Source organism: Oncorhynchus keta, chromosome 21 (assembly GCF_023373465.1).
Source record: "Oncorhynchus keta strain PuntledgeMale-10-30-2019 chromosome 21, Oket_V2, whole genome shotgun sequence".
Classification (NCBI taxonomy): Eukaryota; Metazoa; Chordata; class Actinopteri; order Salmoniformes; family Salmonidae; genus Oncorhynchus; species Oncorhynchus keta.
In genome coordinates, this window is record NC_068441.1 from 32720841 (window position 1) to 32734715 (window position 13875).

Below are 13875 nucleotides of genomic sequence, written 5' to 3' on the forward strand. Positions count from 1 at the left end.
TTTGCCATTTTTGATGGGTATCTGAAAGTTAATTTTACTGTGATGCTGACAACTGCTGTGCCAATAAATATTGAAATGAAGCAGCCTACTGCTCGGTGCGTCACCGTTGCATTGTGGGAAATGTAGTATTGGTGCGTGTAAAAGATCTGCGGGCTGCCGGCTTGCTGCGGTCTGCGGGCCGGTTCTAATAATAAATCAAGATCATCCCAGGGGCCGTAAAAAACCTTCTCGCGGGCCGGATGTGGCCCGCGGGCCTTGACTCTGACATATGTGCTCTACAGGAATGACGGAAACCATCCAAATCATCTTGGCTCATGGACTCTGTCCACGCATTTCAAGGCTGTGTTGAAACAATGACTTTTCCTACCGTTGTGATAATGAGTCGTCATAATGCAGCATCAAATGTACATGATCCTAGGGGCATTGGCAAACACAATGTAAGTAATTTAATTGATGTACCCCTAATTGCACCGAATACTTCTGTTTATCCTACAGCTGTTGCATGCAGTAATCATGTGCCTACGAACCAGTTACACTGTTATCACTGAGGCGGTGTCCCCTAGAAGGAAGACCACTTTGTGCAGCTCACCCTGCACCAAGGTCCATGAAGTGATCTTGCTTGTAACAGATGACATTCATATTCTCTGAAATCTCTGAATCTCTGAAACTTACTTAGACCTTTGATGATACAGTGGTAGCAATACATGGTTACAACATCTACCAAAAAGACAGAAATGCCAACGGAGGCAGTGTTGCAGTGTCTATATTCAGAACCACATTCCTTTAAAGCTTAGACATGATCTAATGTTAAATACTGTTGAAGTAATATGGCTACAGGTTCATTTCCCTCACCTAAATCCCATTCTTGTGGGAAGCTGCTATAGACCACCAAGTGCTGACTGTCAGTATCTGGTTAATATGTGTGAAATGCTTGATAATGTATGTGATATGAATAGGAAGGTATATTTTCTGGGTGATTTAAAATATTGACTGGCTTTCATCAAGCTGCTAACTCAAGAAAAAACGTCAAACTGTAACCAGTGTCTGCAACCTGGTTCAGGTTGTCAGTCAACCTACCAGGGTAGTTACAAATAGCACAGGAATTAAATCATCATGTATTAATCACATCTTTACTAATGCTACAGAAATGTGCTTGAAAGCAGTATCCAAATCCATAGGATGTAGTGATCACAATATAATAGCCATATCTAGGAAAACCAAAGTTCCAAAAGCTGGGCCTAATATTGTGTATAAGAGGTCATGCAATACGTTTTGTAGTGATTCATATGTTGATGTAAATAATATTTTATGGTCTGTGGTGTGTAATGATGAGCAACCAAAAGCTGCACTTGAAACATTTATGAAATTGCTTATTCCAGTTACTAATAAGCCTGCACCCATTTAAGAAAATGACTGTAAATACTGTTAAATCCCCTTGGATTGATGAGTAATTGATCAATTGGATGGTTGAGAGGGATGAGGCAAATGGTATGGCAAATAAGTCTGGCAGCCCAACTGATTGGCAAACGTACCGCAAATTAAGAAGTTGTCACACCTTGATCTGTTTCACCTGTCTTTGTGATTGTCTCCAGGTGTCGCCCATCTTCCCCATTATCCCCTGTGTATTTATACCTGTGTTCTCTGTTTGTCTGTTGCCAGTTAGTTTTGTTCGTAGAACCTACCAGCATTTGTTTCCCTGCTCCTGCCTGTTTCCTGTTTTCTATTCCTTCCCAGTTTTGACCAGTCTGCCCACCCTGCTCCTGCCTGTTTCCTGTTTTCTATTCCTTCCCAGTTTTGACCAGTCTGCCCACCCTGAGACTGCCTGCCGTTTTGTACCTTACCCCACCGTTCTGGATTATTGACCCGTCTGCCTTGACCTGTGCCTGTGATTGTAATAAATTTGTCACTTCTACACTGTCTGCATCTGGGTTTTACCTAAACGTGATAGAAGTTGTGACTAAACTAAATAAAAAATAAAGAAACTATACTATGAAACAAAGATCAATTATTTAAAGATGTATAGTTTTACGCTTTGGAGCACCTTAAATTACATTTTGGGGAAAAAGGCCAACTCGGCTCCATCATTCATTGAATCAGATGGCTCATTCATCACAAAGCCCACTGATATTTCCAACTGCTTTATTACTTATTCATTGGCAAGATAAGCAAATTTAGGGTTGACATGCCAGCAATAAATGCTGACACCACACATCCAAGTATATCGGACCAAATTATGAAAGACAAGAATTGAACTTTTGAATTCCGTAAAGTAACTGCGGAAGAGGTGAAACTATTATTGTTGTCTATCAACATCCACCGGGGTCTGTCAATCTGGATGGAAAATTACCGAGGATAATAGCAGATGATATTGCCACTCCTATTTGCCACACCTTCAATTTAAGCCTACTAGAAAATGTGTGTGCCCTCAGGCATGGAGGGAAGTCATTCCGCTACCCAAGAATAGTAAAGCCAGATGTGTTTGACCAGATACAATGCTATTTCACAGTAAACAAATTGATAACAGACTTTCAGCACACTTACAGGGAAGGACACTCAACAAGTACAGCACTTACACAAATGACTGATGTGAGTAAGACATTTAAACTTGTTAACCCTCGCAAGGCTGCCGGCCCAGATAGCATCCCTAGCCACGTCCTCAGAGCATGCACAAACCAGCTGGCTGGCTGGTGTTTACGGACATATTCAATCGTTTGCCATCCCAGTCTGCTGTCCCCACATACTTCAAGATGGCCACCATTGTTTCTGTACCCAAGAAGGCAAAGGTAACTGAACTAAATGACTATCGCCCCGTAGCACTCACTTCTGTCATCATGAAGTGCTTTGAGAGGCTAGTCAAGGATCATATCACCTTACCTGTCACCCTAGACCCACTTCAGTTTGCATACCACCCCAACAGGTCCACAGACAATGCAATTGCCACCACACTGCACACTGCCCTATCCCATCTGGACAAGAGGAATACCTACGTAAGAATGCTGTTTTATGACTACAGCTCAGCATGCAACACCATAGTACCCTCCAAGCTCATCATTAAGCTGGAGGCCTTGGGTTTCAACCCCGCCCTGTGCAGTTGGATCTTGGATTTTCTGACAGGCCGCCCCCGGGTGGTGAAGGTAGGAAACAACATCTCCACTTCGCTGACCCTCAACACTGAGGCCTCATATGGGTATGTTCTCAGCCCCGTCCTGTTCTCCCTGTTCACCCATGACTGCGTGACCATGCACGCCTCCAACTCAATCATCAAGTTTGCAGACGACACAACAGTAGTAGGCTTGATTACCAACAACGAGACAGCCTACAAGGAGGAGATGAGGGCCCCCTGTTAGGAAAATAACCTCTCACTCAACATCAACAAAACAAAGGATATGATTGTGGACTTCAGGAAACAGCAGAGGGAGCACCGCCCTATCCACATCGAAGGGACAGTAGTGGAGAAGGTGGAACATCCGGAAGGTGAGATCAGTACAGGTGCATCAAAGCTGGGACCGAGAGACTGAAAAACAGCTTCAATCTCAAGGCCATCAGACTGCTGAGCAGCAATCACTAACTCAGAGAGACTGCTGCCTACATAGAGACTCACTAGTCCCTTTAAACAATGCCACTTTAATAATGTTTACATATCTTACATTACTCATCTCAAATGTATATACTGCATCTTATACCATCTTGCCAATGACGTTCAGCCATCACTCATCCATATATCTATATATACATATTCTTATTCCATCCGTTTAGATTTGTGTGTATTAGGTAGATGTTGGGGAATTGTTAAATTACTTGTTAGATATAAATCTACTGTCGGCACTAGAAGCACAAGCATTTCGCTACACTGACATTAACATCTGCCAACCATGTGAATGTGACCAATAAAATTGTATTTGATTTGACTGAAATGACTGCAACACTTAATAAAGAGCTGCAGTCAGTTTCAGAGTGGGTGGCAAGGAATAAGTTAGCCCTAAATATTTCTAAAACTAAAAGCGTTGTATTTGGGTCAAAACATTCATTAAACCCTAAACCTCAACGAAATCTTGTAATAAATAATGTGGAAATTGAGCATAGAGCCATGACTACATGGAACTCTATTCCACTTCAAGTAACTGACACAAGCAGTAAAATTTGATTTAAAGAACAGATGAAGAAAAAAAAACACCTTTTGGAACAGCAGGGACTGTGAAGCAACAAACATACTGTACACACACACACACACACACACACACACACACACACACACACACACACACATTTAATACTGCAGATATGTGGTAGTGGTGGATTTAGTACTGTAGATATGTGGTAGTGGTGGAGTGGGGGCATGAGGGCACACGTTGTGAAATATGTGAATGTACTGTAAAGTGATTGAAATTGTATTAGCTGCCTTAATTTTACTGGACCCCAGAAAGAGTAGCTGCTGCCTTGGTACCAGCTATAGGGATCCATAATAAATATAAATACAAATTGCTGCAATAGAACTAGGACATGGCTAGCCTGGTCCCAGATCTCTTTGTGCTGTATTCCCATGTTTGGCATTTTTATTGATTTATTTTATTTAATCTTTACTTAATTTTTATTTATTTATTTCACCTTGCGACCAGACTTCATCATGTTCCTGAAACTGACTGCACTCTATACAAATCAGTTTCATTTCTTTATTTATATTGTAAATATTGTTTTTACATTAGAACTATATCCCATGTATATCTCTGAATAATATGCATATTGCATATGTAGGGCCAATATATCTGAATTCATTGTTTGTGTTGCTTGTGTCTCTCAAGTCTAAATGCCTTGAATGAAGTGCACATCATAATAGACATAGTCATGGCAAATTAATTAAATACATTGCATCTAATAGGCTTTGAAGCACGACGACATTCAGGGGGGTTTAGGTGACAGAATTCATTGCAATATTTCAACAAATGGTAGGCCTACATCTGTCTGGATGTATGGGAGGGCATTAATAATCCCTCTCTAGGGTTGGTTGTGTTCGTATGGATTGGATTGGATAGCGATTCTTGAATATAGTGTACCACATAATCTCTTGCCTTGGAATCATTGATTCGTCGTTTTCCACCAGCATGTGGTGGCATTTTTGTACCAAACAACATTTTATATTGTGAAGAATACGATTGCAGCTCCTTGGTTCTGTTATGTAAGGGTTAAACGCATCAACGTGAAGCTGGGCAGTGAAGCTGCATGCCGCGCCGCGTTTCGACCTTTTGCGCTAGAGTAGCATACCAGTCGCGCCGCCCTACTCCAAGACAGGAGATGGGGAATACCCTGGTGTGGAAAACCGTGTGGATTCACAACATACTTGTTGATCTTCTCTATTAAAATAGAAGGGCGTCATCCTAGTCGGACTAAATCAGTGTATAGGATGATTCTTATCTAACCAAAAGGCGGAGGAGATCCAGAGTGCCACGGAGGCAACACCGTTTGAAACGGAATGGATCACAAACCGTGCCGAGAGTAGGCTAATTAACCTAAAGCCGTTTCCTCATGTTTCCTCGGATATTTAATGTTTTAACTCTGCCTCTCGATACGGTCTGATGAGCCAACCTGAAGTTAAGGTACGCGGGACTGAGGCTTCTTCCATATATTCAAATAACAGGTTGTATTTGTTGTTCTCCTTTATAAACAAGTATTGCTCAATGCTTATTTGCTATTGTTATCAACGTAATAGCATTATTTTTAATACGGAAATATTGTCCTGCTATATATGAATAGCATGTTAGGCTACACCAAGGATGACATTAATGGGCAACAAACACCTATTGAATGGGCAAAATGCAAATCAACATTGAGGAATTGTCATTCAGAGCAGGGGAAATCGCAGGGGAATTGGTACAGCATTAAAATCCTGTATTTTTGAAGATGCACATTAGGACGTTGTGTAGCCTATACAACTCTCACATAGTCAGATCAATAGATACAGATACATTTGGTTATTTCGGTTTCCAACCATGGTTGATGAATCCACAATATTTACATCCTGGAAAAAACAGGCCAGGTAGAAGACGATATTTTATGTATTTTATTAGATTTCTATTGAACCTTTATTTAACTAGGTAAGTCCGTTAAGAACAAATTCTTATTTACAATGACGGCCTTCCAAAAGGCAAAAGTCCCCTTGGAGGCCTGGGATTAAAAATACAATATAAATATGGGACAAAACACACATCACAACAAGAGACAACACAACACGACATAAACCTAAGGCAGCTACACTATGTGTATTAAAGTAGTCAAAAGTTTGGGATTTGGTCCCATATTCCTAGCATGCAATGATTACATCACAGCCAAGTCACCCGTGACACAAGTCAGTATAAGACTGAGGACTTTGGGAGATGACATGGAAACCTGCCACTAGGGGACCCCTGATTCCAATGGTTGCAAGTTCAAATCCAGCCTCTGATTCCAAAGGTAGCAAGTTTGAATCCTTGATAGAAAGTAATTATTTATATTTTTGTTTTATGCCTATCTGAAAATGTAACCCTTACCTTAACCATTCAGAGTTAATGCCTAACCTTAACAATTTGGAGTTCATGCCTAAAGTCAACCTTAAAATACTTCAACATTTGTCGCTTGGAACAACTTTGAAATTTGCCATTTGAGAAACGTGAATGAACGTCTAATTCCGACGTGAGAACGTCTAATTCCGACGTGAGAACGTCTAATTCCGACGTGAGAACGTCTAATTCCGACGTGAGAACGTCTAATTCCGACGTGGTAGTACATCAACCTTGTGACTCTACAAACTTGATGGATGCATTTGCTGTTTGTTTTGGTTGTGTTTTAGATTATTTTGTGTTCAATAGAAATTATTGGTAAATATTGTAGTGTCATTTTGGAGTCACTTTTATTGTAAATAAGAATCTAATATGTTTCTAAACACTTCTAAATGAATGCGAAGCTACCATGATTACAGATAGTCCTGAATTAATCGCAAATAATGATGAGTGAGAAAGTTACAGAAGCACAAAAATCATACCCCCTAGACATGCCAACCTCTCACCATTTAAAAAACAGGGGAGGTTAGCATTTTTTTGGGGGGGGTTGATATTTATGCCTCTGTAACTTTCTCACTCATCATTATTCACAATTATTTCAGAATGATCCGTAATCATTGTATCAGGATTATCCGTAATCATGGTAGCAGTATTATCTCAAAACCGAAGTGCTGGACTACAGAGTCAAAACAACAATAAATGTGTCACTGTCCTAATACTTGGAGCTCACTGTACATATTGCAGAGCGCAAATCAATTGTGTAACTTCTTTGACACAACAGTATTGATGTAGGACTTGATTGTCTGGAACAGAAAATACAGTAGTCCACCACATTTTTTGTATCTTCAAGACAGAAAGGATAGGCCTACTGTGCATGTTAATGTGTTCTGTTCAGTTGTTGGACATTTCTGCTTTGATTTTGAACCATCATTTGAATACAAATGCATGCAAATGGTTGATTAGTGAGGGAGGGACAGAGCATGCCGAAACATCCATATTCAACCAACATTGTGGATCCTTCCCCTGGTACTGTATGGCTCTGTGATCATCCAAAGCATTCCATATACAACAGAGCAGGCTACTGAAAGACAGGGCGGGAAGTGATGGTTTGTTTTGATTTGGGAAGTCGTTATAAATGGTTAGAGAAAACGTCTTGTCTGAGTTGTAGAGGGACACCATTAAAACACCAGATTTAGGAAAGGCCTGCCATTGTAGCTTTCAGTTCTGTCATAAGCCTACCTTATACAGTATATGTATTCAGTTCTTCGGCATGGTTGAAAATGGCTTTCTCAGTCCCAAACGTCTCTAGGCTATTATTTCTTCAAGGAAAAATGGGTTTGCATGACTACAGAGTTTTGGGGATTATGGCTCTATCACTTATGAACTGCTTTTGTAGGTGTTATAGACAGGTTGGTTGTTCAGCAACAGAACCAACGGGTGTCCAACTATGGGGAAAAACAGACTGGTTGGCTTAGAATGCTGACAACATGTAAACTATATTTAGTCTCCAATGTTTATTGAAAACATAAATACATTTGCACAATGAGCACTTGTTGTCTCTCAAATACATCATTACAGTTGATGGTTAGATAGCTAGCGATTTTTATCCACATTAGCATAAACATAACATCAGTCAAAACAAGACATGGTATCAAGAACAAGATAAAACTAGCTGAAAGAGCCACCTACAATTTCCTATATGGCAGCTCTTTGTCATTGTTGCTAGCTATCTGGCCATCCAGAATCACAACACATGGACTTCTGCCCTATTGAATCGCGTGCATCATTTCCGTGACATTGTCAACTAACCCATCTGTCTGTACAGCCAGGGGTGTAAAGTACTGAAGTAAAAATACTTTAAAGTACTACTTAAGTCGTTTTTTTGTGGTATCTGTCTTGTCTTAATTGATTTAATTCACTATTTATATTTTTTCCAACTTTTACTTCACCACAATCCTAAAGAAAATAATGTAAGTTTTACTCCATACATTTTCCCTGACACTCAAAAGTACTCGTTACATTTTGAATGCTTAGCAGGACAGGAAACTGGTTAAATTCACAAACTTAGCAATCCCTGGTCATCCCTACTGCCTCTGATCTGGCAGACTCACTGAACACAAAAGCTTCATTTGTAAACGATGTCTTAGTGTTAGTGTGCCCCTGACTATCTGTAGATAAAAAAAAACAAGAACATTGTCATTTGGTTTGCTTAATATAAGCAATTTGAAGTGATTTATACTTTACTTTTGAAACTTAAGTATATTTAAAACCAAATACCTTTAGGACTTTTACACAAGTAGTATCTTACCGGGTGAATTTCACTTTTATTTTAGTCATTTTCTATTAAGGTATCTTTACTTTTACTCTAGTATGACAATTGGGTGTTTTTTCCACAACTCTACAGCAACATGAACAGTGTACCATTAAATATTTAGAAGCATGCTTATTTTCCCCAAGTGAACTCGCCCTGGTTCCTCTCACGCAGTCGAGTGAACAGCGCACGCTGTCGTTTCAGCACCAGTGCAGAGTGGACATCGCTCACTTGAGCCGCTGCCACGTCCCCACTCAGTATTCATAAAAAGCGTGTGGACAGGACAGTACTCTCAGTCTGAGTGTATTACCATCATCTTTCTATTCACTCTTTTAGCATGGAGAACTGTTCTGACCATAGGTCACTGTGACTGCCTGGGCTAACGGCTCTATTTTAAAATCTTGTCATTGACATTTTTCTTATTCTCCTCTCTTTTTTCCCCTCCTTCTTCCCCCAGATTCAAGGATGAAAGAAAACAAGCACAAATGTAGACTGTAACTTTTCCCCATCCGGATCTTGCCTGTTGGACAAATTGGAACTCGGTGGAACTCTCGTTAGTTCAAAATGGAGAAATCCTCAACGGGATTGAATAAGAATGGCTCCCGATCCACCACATCACTACCCCCGGAACCGGCGTACATAATCCACACCAAGTCATGCTACCGCCGGGTAAGGCTCAACGTTGGGGGTCTTCCACATGAGGTCCTCTGGAGAACGTTGGATAGGTTACCACGCACCCGGTTAGGGAAACTACGAGACTGCAACACCCACGACTCACTCATGGAGGTATGTGATGACTACAACTTGGACGAGAACGAGTACTTTTTCGACCGGCACCCAGGGGCGTTCACGTCCATTTTGAACTTCTACCGGACCGGTAAGCTCCACATGATGGAGGAGATGTGCGCCCTGTCGTTCAGTCAGGAGCTGGACTACTGGGGCATAGATGAGATCTACCTGGAGTCCTGTTGCCAGGCCAGGTACCACCAGAAGAAAGAACAGATGAACGAGGAGCTCAAAAGAGAGCAAGACACCTTGAATGACAGGGAGGGAGAAGAGTTCGATAACACGTGTTGTGCTGAGAAACGAAAGAAACTCTGGGACCTTCTGGAAAAGCCCAGTTCGTCTGTCGCAGCCAAGGTAACTTTTCATTCTAAATATCATATGTGGACAGTATGCCTTTAACTTGTTTATCATGACTTATTTGTATTGATAAAAATGCTCCACGTTATAGCAGTGGAAGAGAGAGATACAGAGGGAGAGAGAGAGACAGAGAGAGAACTGATTAATTAAACATGTGTGACTATTGATGAAATTAATCAGAATTAGGAAAGTCAATCAGAAAACAGTCATAGCTTCTGTATGGTCATGATGGGTTTATTTATATTAGGGCCTAATCGGGCCTGCTGAAATACAATCACTATTCCTTTGCTGTGTTACATCAACGTAATACCAACCATGAGCCCCAGGAGTGATGTGATCAGGTGTAAACTGGAATGGATGAGCTCAGCCAGCATTGCTCATTACTTCTTCCTTTAAGGCCATGTCAGGAGGGCTTCACGCTGCTCAGAGAGCGAGAGAGCGAGAGAGAGAGTTTTAAATAATCTTTATTGGGTCTGGGGGCCCACCACACAAATACTCATACAAAACCAGTTACACATCAATTAAAAACACAACTTCAATTCCTCCTCCACAGTAACTAAACACAACAGCCTCTGAATACCCCATATACTCAAAAACAGATCAATGTTGTTGACAAGTTTAATAGGCAAACTCAACCCTTAGTCTCGCTGCCAACATTCCCTCCAGCATTCCCACCACATCCACAGACCCCTGTCCCCGAATACTGTTGTTTCGGGTCTTCCACATCGCAAATTTTGATGCCCCTAACACAAAATTAAGCAACACAACTACACCCTTTTGACTGAACCTGTACTTTGGCCCAAATATATACAGTTGGGAAGAGAGAACCTCTCCCAAAGTTGAGAACCAATCAGTGATCAGTTCAATCATCCCGACCAACCTGGGACACAGTAAAAACAGATGTGCCAGAGATTCAGACTCAGCACAGAATGGACACCCCTCCCCAACAGTAGGGTCCAGGTGTACCAGTAGGGTCCAGGTGTACCAGATGTATGTTGGTGGAGAGGCACCTGGACCAAGCACACCCGCCCACCTCATCGATTTTACCTCTTCCAGGGAAGAGGCATGGGACACCTTTACACATATTCTGTACATGGCCTTCTTTCCCACCTCCGGGGTATTGAAGGAAAGCAACATCCCCACATCCTCCTCAAATGCCCCCATCGCAGCACTAACAATCAGTGCAGGGAACACATAATCCAGACCCTCCTTCCACCGATCAGAATTGGAAGTGTCAGTCACATACTGCAGATGAAGCACTGGCAAGGAGTCACAGACCTCAGCGACGACCTTCCTCAGTAGGCGAGATGATCGGATCCCCGCTCTTTCTCCCAGCTCCTCCAACGATCTGCTCCTGCTCCGCATCAGATGACCCAGCTTGGTACACCCCACGCCTAACAGGCATGAACGTAGGCTAGCTGAACCCAAAACACGGGACTGGATGGCAGTGTTGTGAAAAAGAGGCTCTTCAAAAAGCCACATCCCAGGTGGCGTGCAGGCCTTACGGGATTTGACAAGGACTCTCCAAGTCCGCATAAGACTCATAAAATGGAGTCAGGCCAGGCAAATCACCCCCCCTCCAGCTTTAAGAGGAAAAGGTGCTTGTCTAAGCCCAAACAGCCCGCTCTCCTCATCAATATGTAGGCTGTTTCGACCCAGCTAGAACCGTCTCTGTACAACAATCTCTGGGCTGCTTGAAGCCGGAAAGCCATGATTCTAGAGGAAATGTCCACCAGGCCTTGCCCACCCTCGTGCAGCGGCAGGTGCAGGGCTGCAGCTTTAATCCAATGTTGTCCAGACCAGAAGAAATTGACAAGTGTCCTCTGAAGCTCGGACCCTGTTTGAAGCTGACCTGCCCACAGCGCTTCACTCTTTCCCCAATTGACTCTAGCTGAGGAGGCCCCCCTCATACACCTTTAAAGCGTTTGAGAGAACCTTAACATCCTCACCCCCTGTAATAAAAACAATCACATCTGCATACGCAGACAGTGCTATCGTGGGACCCTTCATTACACCTGGCACAGAGAAACCAGAAAGCTTCGCTCTTAAAAAACAAAGCATTGGTTCAATCGCCAGACTATAACTGCCCTGAAATTGGGCATCCCTGCCTGATGCCCCTTTGGACAGGGATAGGACAACTCAAACCACCCCCCACACGAGGCCCCAGCATACAGTAAATTCATCCAAGACAAAAAAACATCCCCAAACCCAAAGGCTTTCATCGTTTTAAACAAGTACTGGTGGTCCACACGATCAAAAGCCTTCTCCTGATCCAAAGAAAGTAAACCCACATTTACAGACAGTTTACAAATGTCTAAAACATCTCTTATCAGAAACAAGTTGTCAACAATAGAGCAATGAGGTACACAGTAGGACTGGTCCTTGTGGATCAATAATCCCAGACACTCTTTCAACGTGTTTGAGAGAGATTTAGAAACAATTTTGTATTCAGCGCACAGCAAAGCAACAGGTCTCCATTTTTTTATGAGAGCCAAATCCCCCCCTTTTGGCAACAGTGAAAGCACCGCACGTTGACAGGATACAGGAAGAGAACCCTAATCCTCCGCCTTATAGAGGGCCGAGTAGAAATCCAAGGCATGTTGACTCATTTCAATGTCATCCGTGGTCACCTTCCCATCAGGGAGACGAAGGCAGACCATCTGTTTACGTTGAAATGTCAACTGACCTATGTTATTTTTAAGCGCGAGGAGCATCCATATCCTTGAAGGAAGCGAAACGAGATCAAATCAAGGCACCCTTCACTCTTTCATGCAGAAACGACCTCAGTTCATGTCTCTTGTCCTGTAAGTTCATGACTAGTCCAGGGTCATTCTGAGTGAACAGCTTCAATTCAATAGACTTGATGTCCTGTTCAAGGGCCTTGATAGTCTCTTTAACTTCAATTTGAGACAGAGCAGTAGAATGTTGACAAAATACTCGTATTTGGGCCTTCGCAACCTCCCACCATTGTCTCAAGGACTCAAAATTCCCTTTTGTAACACTCCATTTTTCCCAAAACAACAAAAACCTGTCACAAAACATGACATCCTGTAACAATTTAACATTAAAATACCAGTAAGGTGATGACCTTCGTGGACAGGGTGAGTGAATATCAACAGTAACAATATGATGATCAGAGAAACCCACAGGAGTAATGGCACACTTTCCAACCCTACTACAGTATTGCTCAGATACATACAACCTGTCTAACCTTGCTGCACTGACATGAACTTCATACATTTTTAGCCATGTGTACTGTCCAACTTTTGCATTCCTTACTCTGCACACATCAGAAAGCTCAAACTCAGTTAATAGGCCAGACATACAAGTGGCTGACCGCAGGTGAGGTTCTTCAGCGGTGCGATCAACATTAAAATCCACTGTACAGTTCCAGTCACCCCCTAAAACAATACACCCCTCTTGATCACACTGTCTTGAGGTTTCCTTTAGTTGATCAAATATAGCAATATGCTCTGTACCCTCATTAGGAGCATAAACAAAAAACATAACATCCACCTTGACCAATAAAACCCGACCCTTGACAATCTCTGTTGTAGATACCACAGTCCCCCCTAAATCTGAGGAAAACAATATTACCACCCCAGCACTGAAATTAGTACCATGACTGAGTGTATGCTTCCCCTCCCACCACATACCCCAGTAAACCTCATTTTCCTCATCACTATGTGTCTGCTGGAAAACTACATTAAGCCTTTTTTGTTTTATTACTTCTAAAACCCAAGCCCTCTTATTCCTGTCCCTTCCCCCATTAATATTGACAGAACCTACCCTTAGTACTTCCATGTAGAAAAAAGAAAAGAAAAGCAGAAGAAACCACAGAGAAACCAAAGAGAAAAGACCCCCTATGAAGCATGATCCTCATCATTGTTT

General features: G+C 42.1%; 1 protein-coding gene across 1 annotated transcript in view; it reads left to right on the forward strand.

Moving 5' to 3' along the window:
* The first annotated feature begins 5261 nt into the window (after positions 1 to 5261).
* The window catches only part of LOC118400494 (potassium voltage-gated channel subfamily B member 1-like), a 75096-nt gene continuing 66482 nt past the window's right edge, over positions 5262 to 13875 (forward strand). The window contains exons 1-2 of the mRNA XM_035797418.2: positions 5262 to 5591; positions 9299 to 9981. Coding sequence (XP_035653311.1) covers positions 9406 to 9981 — 576 coding nt within the window. The 5' untranslated portion in view covers positions 5262 to 5591; positions 9299 to 9405. The remainder of the gene's footprint in view (positions 5592 to 9298; positions 9982 to 13875) is intronic.